At 30.1% G+C, this 11,155-nt stretch overlaps 1 protein-coding gene across 1 annotated transcript in view; it reads left to right on the top strand.

The window, feature by feature from the left end:
* The first annotated feature begins 9 nt into the window (after positions 1-9).
* LOC127721351 (uncharacterized) overlaps positions 10-11,155 on the top strand; it is a 31,783-nt gene continuing 20,637 nt past the window's right edge. Inside the window, exons 1-3 of the mRNA XM_052228099.1 lie at positions 10-950; positions 1,466-1,684; positions 5,545-5,768. Of these exons, the coding sequence (XP_052084059.1) occupies positions 896-950; positions 1,466-1,684; positions 5,545-5,768 (498 nt within the window). The 5' untranslated portion in view covers positions 10-895. The remainder of the gene's footprint in view (positions 951-1,465; positions 1,685-5,544; positions 5,769-11,155) is intronic.

Here is an 11,155-nt window from a genome sequence, read left to right as displayed (position 1 = left end):
TGAAATCCTTTAATTAGATAATAATCTATTCTTATTAAGGTATATATTTCATTACATTAGTTGTTGACATTTTATAGGTAAGTTACAAATCTATATTAGTTTGTGACAAATGAAAGAAAAAATATTTGGAACTATTAATTATATTTGATTGTAATTTGAAAATAGATATACATTGTATTACATCATATCTAATGTTAGAGTGTTATAGGTTTTTCACACTTTTTTTCATCATGCTTGAAAATATTGATTGACAATTGGTAGATAGTTTTATCATGACAAGTTACAGATCAAGTTCAAATTTTTGTTTCGGTCTGATAATTTTGTGCAGAGTTATGGACCTTGGACTTGAAAAAATTCACTCATATAATCAGTTTTCCACAGTTTTTAGTCATGCTTGAAGATATTGACTTGATATTTTCTTTTTGTTTACACCATGACAAGTTATAGAACAAGTTAGCATTTTGTTCCAGTATAATGAATTTTTACCCGGTAGGGGACTATGTATTGCCATGCAATACTCTCAGAATGCTTGTTAATATCAACTTTTAAACATCTATTAGAATTTAAATATCGAACACAAAACTTCAGTAATAATGTTATTTGAAAAATGCAAATGTCATTTCCAACTACAACTACATATATACGATTGAAGTTTGTTAGCAGAATATATATAGAATGTATAACATAAATATGCTATTTGTATGAATCAACTACAAGCCAGTTGCATTTTTGTTTCAATTAACAACAAATGTACGGCAATACATGCGTAATACTATTGAATATCAATTTGCAGTTTTGCAAAATAGATAACATGTCTTATTGTTCAAGCATATAGACAAATATCGTTACAGATAAAGATGTAATCGTTATCGAAAAAACAGAGATAGTGTCTGCAATGGACGTATCCAATCATGACTCTTGTAAAAGTACTTCAGATGATCAAAAACATGGTATTTACAAATCGTGTTGTTTAACGAAATATGTCAGAGTTTTTTTTTTATTCTGTTTGAATAATGACACAAAGTAAGCTCACTACTAATAACATATTCTGTTCTTTTTTTTTTAACTTTTTAAAATATAATTGGCACCTAGTGAGTCAGTCCGTAACATATTCTTATCATAGATAATGGTTGTTTTGAAGTGAGAAAAGAACGAGTGTACGTAGAAGTACACAAACCATTAAAATATGGTTAGTAAATTTTAAGCTAATATTAATAATTTGTATTCAAATAGCGGATTACTATTGTACGTAAGCATTAATATTGTATATGTATAAACGAAATTTTATCATGTTTTTATCCTTCCCTTAAAAATATTGTAAGCAAGAATCTGATCAGCTAAGTGAATAGAAAATTAACATTTTACTCTAAGTACTTTAATTTTTTATGACCATTCCTCCTGAAGCTTTAGTATATTTATTCAGATTTTGATATATAGGGTTAACTTTCAGCTTTTCATATTCCAGCTAAACCAACTGCAGAAGAAGTTTACTTTTTACGAATGATTCATCTTCTGTTCAGAGTGGCATGTCCAGTTGTTCGAATGACTTTTGACCATGAGATCCAACCAAACCAGTTAAGAAGGTCACTTGATAAAAACAAGACATTAATGAACAAACGATACAGAAAGAAAGAAAAGATCATCAATGATTGTCAATGGGATCTATTATATAGATCTGTCAAAGGTATACAATAAACGAAGTTAATAGTTACCATGTTAGATGTCTATGCATGCTTGAAAGACATTTTTGTAAGAATTTTAACATTTTTTTTTCTTCCCACAGTTAATGTGAATAAAAGTAGATGTGGGATTACGTCAAAGACGAATCCTACATACATGAAAATCAAATTACAACTAAAGGTTGCATGTTAAGTGCGGTCTACTATAAACATCATAGATATATAACGGTCTATTACCAATATCCATTGGTTTTGCTAGATACACACACAACAATGAATTAAAGAAGAAATATAGATTCCATCAAAGCTACAAGTGTGCTGCGATATTTCTCCACAGCTAAATTTTGTTATTTAAAGCGCCAGGCTTGTCGAGCTTTTTAAATCATTCAAACTTAACTGTTAGGGTAGAGAAATATCGTAAGGCACGAGTTAAAGTGGTGGAATCTGTTTCTTTTATGATTTATATCCTTCCTTTTCCAAAGATTTTGCAGAAAGTTGTGTTCTTTATATGACGTCATCAGACATTGTCGCCTTTTTTCATGACATCACAATAGGAAATTCAGAAGAAACCAAGAAAATATGACGTCATAATAAATTTCGACCAATCGTTTGCCGAGAGAACAGATATTTCCCTAGTGAGGAGAACAATTTTTTTCACAATCGGTTGGGAAATTTAAAAATAGGGAAAAAATAAGAGAACAAATGTTTTATATATTTAAAAAATGTTATAACAAAAATATCGAATGCCAAGGAGAATTCAAAAAAGGGAATTAAAGTGTAAAAAAAAAACGAAAAAAAACTCGAATATATCAACCAGTGGAAAAACTGAAAAAAACAATTGCTATATTCCTGACTTGGTACTTGAATTTTGTCGAAGAAATGTGGGTTAAACCGGTAATTATCTAGTGTAGGTTCACACTTGTATGACAAATGTATACAATTCAGTTTAATTATTTGAGCAGCCGAACCGGACTTAATTGGTTTAAGTGACAATAATTGGGACCAAGAACCCTAAATTTTGTAAACATACATTATCAATATACAACTTAGCAAAATTAGGTAATCCAAACAAGCACACTATTAATCTCACAAATACGGCAACAAACATGCATAATTATCTAAGCTACAGATCTAGATGGATACCCCATATCCTTTGTTTTTCCATTATAAAACTGTGTCGAAATCAGAAGGACACGGAATCCTTTTAAAAAAATTGATAAAATAACTAGCGGTATTTACAGTATGTCAAAACAAATACAACATTGGAACAAACTGCTAATTAATCCTTCTTATCCTTCTTATTCTATTGATATTACATCTTTACTACAAATATAAAAAAGACGATGGTATATAATTGCCAACGAGATAACTCTTCACAAGAGACCAAATGACACAGAAATTTACAGCTATAGGTCACCGTACGGCCTTCAACAATGAGTAAAGCCCAACGCTGTTTTTTATTCAATAAAAAACCTTCGTTTATATATCAATTTTAACAGATATCTAGAGAACTGATAATCAACGTATATTTAGTTACAAGTTCCGGAATTTGCCTGTACACTTTCCAAAAAATAATAACACAAAAATACTTTCACTATATATCTAGAATATTCTTGAAATTTTCATTCACTTTAACTCGACTATGTCTAACAATTAAAATTACATAAATAATATCAAATAAGGTTGCGTGAATACATAGTTTTGACCTGTCCGTCCATCAGTGCGTCATACATCAAGGTTTTCCGGATGGGAATAAATCAATAAATTTATATCTTACTGCAGATTTTTATGAAAGTTTTGTAGATATACGGACAAAAAATTAAAAGAAGGTTATACTTATTATTCACTATGTCTATTGTGTAAATGTAAAAGTTACTAAAATTAAACTGAAATGTATACAATCATGAGGTTTTAGGATGCTGAATAACTGTTCTAACGGAAGGGGTTCTCCATTGTATATATTGTCATCCAATATAAAAGGAAAATTTCTATTGATTTTTTGAGGTCGCTACGTCTGATGATCTCTGATGTAATGGTCAAAGTTATCAAGAGAAAGAAACTGAACTTTTTTGCAAGAAATGAATTTCAGATGAAAAATCAAATATTTCTTATTAGATATATGGTCAATGATGATAAAAGAAAGATCCCTGATGAAAAAAATCCCTACTGAATTCGAGGTCAAACAATACCTCTGGATGGGATCATTGTACCTAAAAATAGACCGAAATTTGTGCTGACAAATATTCGTTGGATGCTTAACCATTACTTTGTCGAACTGCAATCTCAAATAGATATGGTCATACTGAACAATATATAGATCCCTATTGAATTTGTAGTTGCTAGGTCAAAATTCACGTCAAATGTAGTAAAAATAAATATTTATGTGACACAAAATAACAGCCTGAAATCAATAGTAACAAACTTAGAAGTTAACAAAAACTATGCAAACAGCTCTTCTTTTTTTCATTTTAAGCGTTGGTATGTGGTAGGTTCCTTCATTGTTTATAGCGAATTTTGATTAATCAATTATATCAATTCGTCTAGAAAATAAAAAAAAAAAGATCTATGAAATAAAAATGACTGTAAAATAAGATTGTTTTGTTAAGGATGTATTCTTCTGACTTTTCAGACTCGTTGAAATCTCGTTCTGGAATTATTTCCGAAACATGTGATACACGTGGAAAATATCATAATCAAACTTTACTTTGTGAAAAAATTGTGTATTTACAACAAGTAGTTTTTGAGTAATAAAATTTTCAAATTTTATTACCAATCAAGTCAGTCTCATTACCCAAAATGTCGAGAAAATGGGTGAGGAGTACAAGAAATGATTTTACCAGAAACATGTACATCCCATATCATTTTTTTCTTTTCAAATTTCTTAGATATGTATTTTTTTCAATCATTTATAACAGAGAAGTTGAAATAATATGCTTTTTGTTCTATAAAAAAGAGAAAAATCCCTAATTTACAAAATTGACAGCATGGTAAATTTGACACGAAAAAGCAACACAATTTTATAAAACAGTCTTATATTAACACCTACCTATAGTTTTTTTAATTTAAATTAATTCAAATTGGTCCACTTCATCTTTATTGAAAGTATGAAAATAAGTTTAATTTGGCTCCTCAGAGGTGTACATCCTCGATTTTTACAAAGTTACACATAGCTTTGCAGCCTTCTGTTACATAATAGTTTTTATTCTAGCGGAATATTATATAGATATCATTTCATAAAAATTTAGAATAAGTGAAACAAACTCATCAAATATATGAGGTTGATAATTATGTCCGACAGATGCGCGTATCGTTTCCATAAAAATCAAAAGAGTTGGAAGGACAAATCAACTACACTAGTAAATGAATTTTAGTCTAAATCAGTCATCTTGATCTTAATTTAAAAATAAGTAGATGTGATATGATTTAACATCAGACTGATCAATATATTGATTGGCTATGTTAAGTCTCTCAGTCAATGTTAAGACTTTTTCACTGCGGTAAATTCAGTACTGTACACTAGCTTTCTAGACAGTTCTGTATGATTCATATGTGAACAATGAAATAACAAATACTGGACAGTCTGAACATGGATTGAACAGATCTTGAGTTGTGGTTGTGTTGCTCAATCTTTACTTTGTTATGTTATGTTGTGTTTTGTAAAGTGTTGTTTGTAATTTGTTCGTTTTCGATATTGTTTTCCATGGCGATGGCAGTTTATAATCGAATTATAAGTTTGAATATCACTTTGGTATCTACCGCTTTGCCTGGTACAGGTAGTTAACATTTGTTTTGTACTACATGTTTAGTGTTTATTATATGGCGTTATTTATATATATTCTACCATTATCTGTCTTTGTTGTTCTAGAAAAAATTGTAACATCAGAAGATTTTGATATAAGTCTCATGATAAACTTATTACGTACACTTGCACCAAACATCACAATTGGCGATTTATATCCAGTTCGGACAGATACAAGTATCGACGCAATGCTTTCTAGAATTAAATACAGAAGAAATGAAGCAATCCAAAGCTTTGAAGGAAAACTATCACAAAAGCAGTTTGAAAAATATTGGAATGAAAGCGGACAGGTAAACTATTAATTCATTGTCTAAAATATGTTGTGTTGTTTTCAGAATGGTCGTTTAAATTCAGTTTTAAAAAAGTACACTCGTGGCCATGTCCGGTGAACACAATCGTGCAAAAACAATACGATAAGGGAGTTTTGCAATTTCAATTTTTTTATTGAAAGGTAAAATAATGCGTAAATATGGTTAGTTTTATATTTTTTTAAAAATTCGCTACGGATGAAAAAAAAAACAAATTATATTATATTTGATGTAAATCATAGCATCAAGAAACGCTACGGTGTGGAATTTTTTGTTGTTCTTAGTTTATATATATATCTATTTTTTTTTTCTTCTCGTATGGAAAGTCGCTATGAGTTTAACATAGTTATATTTATGTGGCAGTGTCGATAAAACCTGTCTTTAAGATATCATATTATATATCTGTCTATATAAAATACAATGGACAAAGTACAAGATGACCTGTATGAATGATTGAGATATGTAAGCACATAAAAACTCTCATTTGAAAAAGGGACTGACACTACCGAAGGCCATTTGTTGTTTATAAATATCTGTCAAAACTGTTCCATTTCATCTTGTTTGTATACCTGTTCCTTTTATTAGTATCTTTGCACAAATATAGATACTGTTATGGTATTAATTATTTTTGGGGTGTTAAAAATTCTTTAGAGATTTTAGATAAAATACATGCTTTTGATGGTCCTTTTGGTTCTGTTGACAGTTATGATTTTTCTACTCTCTACAATACACTTCCACACAATCTAATAAAGAAAAAATTTTCATATTTAATAAAATGGTCTTTCGAAAAATCTCATTTTAAATTTATTTGCTGTAACTCGTTTAAATATATATAGGAAGATGTGGTATGAGTGCCAATGAGACAACTCTCCATCCAAGTTACAATTTATAAAAGTAAACCATTATAGGTCAAGGTATGGCCTTCAACACGGAGCATTGGCTCACACCGAACAGCAAGCTATAAAGGGCTCCAAAAAAATACTAGTGTAAAACCATTCAAACGGAAAAACCAACGGTCTAATCTATATAAAAACGAGAAACGAGAAACACGTATGAACTACATAAACAGACGACAACTACTGTAATCAGATTCCTGACTAACGACAGGTGCAAACATTTGCAGCGGGATTAAACGTTTTAATGGTACCAAACCTTCTCCCTTTTCTGAAACAATAGTATAACATCACAACATAGAAAAACACACTATAAAATATCAATTGGAAGGCTTCACTCAATCAAAAAACGTAAATTAACACTCAATGAACGAATAAATTTGACCTGTGACACCTGAATGCAAATAAACAGTTAATAAAAAAATACAAGGGATAAATAATTAAAGTCAAAAGTAAATAAACAGGTTTAAACAAAGTTAAATTATGATATCACTGTGAAATGTCAAACAATTTATAGAAAATTAAAGCCTTTTTCTGTGACGAAAAAGGAAAGTATGCGAGATACACTTACTGGAAATGTGAGGAAATGATTGAAGCTTTAAATTTTCTCCTAGATAACATATATGTACGTTTCGGCGATAAAGTGTATCGTCAGGTAGTAGGTATTTCCTATGGGCACTAACTGCGCCCCTTTAATAGCAGATTTATTCCTGTATTGCTATGAATCTCAGTTTATGACCAAACTCAGTAGAGACACATCATTGTTACATTTGGTTGATACATTCAACAATACCTACCGTTATCTGGATGATATTTTTTCGTTAAATAATCCAGAGTTATCTAAATATACTACCGAAATTTACCCAAAATAACTTACTTTAACTAAATCTAACATAAACAGCAGCAGTTGTCCTTTTCTAGATTTAGACATTTCAATTTCTAAAGGGAAACTCCATACTAAAATTTACGACAAAAGAGACGATTTTTCATTCCCTATTGTTAATTTTCCTTTTTTAGACGGTGATGTGCCTTTGGCTCCATCATACTATATTTATATATCCCAACTCGTTCGGTATGCCCGTGTGTGTAGTGATGTCATAGATTTTAAAGAACGTAATCAATGCATCACTGGTAAATTATTAAGTCAGGGATTTCGTTACCATAAATTACTTAAAACTTTTACTAAATTCTTTCATAGATACAAATATTTGATTAGAAAATTTGGCTGTACCTGTAGAAAACTTATTAAAAGTGGTATTTCACATCCTTAATTTTTTAATTTTATCGTAATATTGTACTTAAAGCGCGGAAATCATTATGTGATCCGTGTAAATTCATCGAATCTTTAAACAAACTTATTAGTAAGGGTTATCGTACCAATGTTGGAATTAGATCTCTGAATATAGTTTACATTGGCACTAATATCGATTTTGTCATTAGCAAATTAAAACATATCTAAATTTGTATTTTCTTTTCAAACGGGATGTATAGAGACACACACACATTCATTTTTATCTATAAAGAAGTCGCTCCTAACTATCCTACTACCTGTCGATACATTTATTTTTGGCATTGCACAAGTCATGTCTTCTTTGACTGTTCATGACGTTTAAATACTAAATCCCTGGGATGTATTTTAGTTGATTTTAGTCTCTGATGCATGATTTTTTTTATTAGTCCCCTACCGACGAAGTCGAAGGGGACTTTAGGTTTGCACTCTATCTGTCTGTCTGTCCGTCCGTCTGTCCATCTGTCAGTCCGGCAAATCAGCTTTCCACACTTTTTTTCTTCGTTCTTGAAGATATTGATTTGATGTTTGGTATATAGTTTTGCCATGACAAGTTATAGATCAAGTTCGAATTTTGTTCCGGTCTGATGATTTAGTCCAGAGTTATGGACCATAACTCTGGGCCGTATCTAATGTTAGAGTACTATGTTAAACCATATTTCTGTACAAAGGGAGATAACTCATTTTTTAAAAGACATTCTTTGGTAAATTATTTGAAGAATTTTTTGGCAGGTTTGTTTGTTATTTTGTATAAACTAATTTTCTGAATGCTATATATATATAAAAAAAATTATGAAGTGAAATCCTTTAATTAGGTAATAATCTATTTTTATTAATGTATATATTACATTACATTGTGTAGATAAAAATTGTTAACATTTCATAGATAAGTTACAAATCTATATTAGTTTCTGAAAAATAAAAGAAAAAATATTTGGAACTATTAATTATATTTGATTATAATTTCAAAATAGATATACACTGTATTACATCATATCTAATTTTAGAGAACTATTAATCATATCTAATGTTAAAGTGTTTTCCACACTTTTTTTCATCATGCTTGAAGATATTGGTTCATAATTGGTATATTGTTTCATGATGACAAGTTATACAGATCAAGTTCGAAATTTTGTTTCGGTCTGATAATTTTGTGCAGAGTTAAGGTCCTTGGACTTGAAAAATTCACTCATTTAATCAGTTTTCCACACTGTTTTTAGTCATGCTTGAAGATATTGACTTGATATCTTCTTTTTGTTTACACCATGACAAGTTATACAACAAGTTAGCTTTTTTTTCCAGTATAATGAATTTTTACCCAGTAGGGGACTATGTATTGCCATGCAATACTCTCAGAATGCTTGTTATTAATTGTTTTGGCTTTTAACTAGCTGTCAGTAACTGTGAGTACTCTCAAATCGTACTTTCTTTTTAATTTGACCTGTTGATACTATTTGTAATGCTTTTTTGTTATTTAACGTTAACATGGATTTTGTCTATATACCAGTTTTGATTATTTGGTATTACTACAAATTTTCACTTCTTCGTACTATGAACATCAAAATTATTTCATTTTTCCTGAGATGCTGTTCTTGGACCTGTACAGGAAGTTTTATCTAGCACTAATTGTATAGTTTTATTGTTGATATTCACCCCATATGTACCAAGTGTTAGATTAGTTTTACTGATATTAAAGAAATTTCTTGGTATTCCTAAACGGAAGATTTTATACACACAGAAGAAGAAGTATACATAACAACAAAATTATTTTCATTTACCTGTGTATAATATGACGCAGGTTTCTTCAAAAGTGATGATTTTCTAAAAATTGTTTGACATTTCACTGTGATATCATACTTTAACTTTGTTTAAACCTGTTTATTTACTTTTGACTTTAATTATTTATCCATTGTAATTAGTTATTAACTGTGTATTTGCATTCAGGTGTCACAGGTCAAATTTATTCGTTCATTGTGTGTTAATTTACGTTTTTTGATTGAGTTAAGCCTTCCAATTGATATTTTATAGTGTGTTTTTCTATGTTGTGATGTTATACTATTGTTTCAGAAAAAGGAGAAGGTTTGGTACCATTAAAACGTTTAATCCCGCTGCAAATGTTTGCACCTGTCCTAAGTCAGGAATCTGATTACAGTAGTTGTCGTCTGTTTATGTAGTTCATACGTGTTTCTCGTTTCTCGTTTTTATATAGATTAGACCGTTGATTTTTCCGTTTGAATGGTTTAACACTAGTAATATTTTGGGGCCCTTTATAGCTTGCTGTTCGGTGTGAGCCAATGCTCCGTGTTGAAGGCCGTACCTTGACCTATAATGGTTTACTCTAATAAATTGTAACTTGGATGGAGAGTTGTCTCATTGGCACTCATACCACATCTTCCTATATCTATATATATATATATGATCCGTTCATCCTATTTTGACTCCTCAAAATTCAAGAGTCTATCCTAAATTGAGGTAAATTGTTGGGCTTTCCAAATACCGTTTCGATTCCTAATATCACTGAAGAGACATTATTTGTCGAAATTCGGATATGGTGTACAAAAACCTTTGCACCTTTTGTTTGCGGTATATCATCTTTTCCGCAAGTTTATTGTTTTCTGTTTAGTATTAAATTTAAAATAAATATCCATTTATTACATCGGTGATCCGTTAATTTGGCAATCGCCAATGGCAGTCAGCAGGGTTTAAGAACATTTGTTGTTCGACCTGTTAGTCAAATGCGTTTTGTTAATATATACTTTTTCACTTTTTTGGTCTTTTGGAAAATGTTGTTTGTGCTGTATTTAGACCCCTCTAACAAGAAATTTGTTTGGCAAGCACACGTATAAAAATTGCGGTTTTTATCCAACGCAATATATATATATATATATAGATTGCCTAACAATGTAATTTTAACACACTATTTAGTATGTAAATATAAGAATGTTTAAAATATTTACAAAATGATGAAAATAAACGCAATATTTCGCTAGACTAACTAGCTTTATCAAGCGTGCATCTATCCAGGTGAAATCGGATGTAGATGATAAGAAACTTTTGCAGCTCAATGTATATGTTGCACTTGAATTTAGCTGCCTTGAAAATAATACATAATTTAGATGAAGTTCAAGATTTTTACAAAATTGGTAGTTGAAGTTAGCAACGTCCTTTGGCCAATATTACAGGATAAA

This window comes from Mytilus californianus, unplaced genomic scaffold (genome assembly GCF_021869535.1).
Source record: "Mytilus californianus isolate M0D057914Y unplaced genomic scaffold, xbMytCali1.0.p SCAF_12, whole genome shotgun sequence".
Taxonomy (NCBI): domain Eukaryota; kingdom Metazoa; phylum Mollusca; class Bivalvia; order Mytilida; family Mytilidae; genus Mytilus; species Mytilus californianus.
The sequence above is the reverse complement of the archived record's forward strand: the minus strand, read 5'-3'. Positions and strand labels throughout refer to the sequence as shown.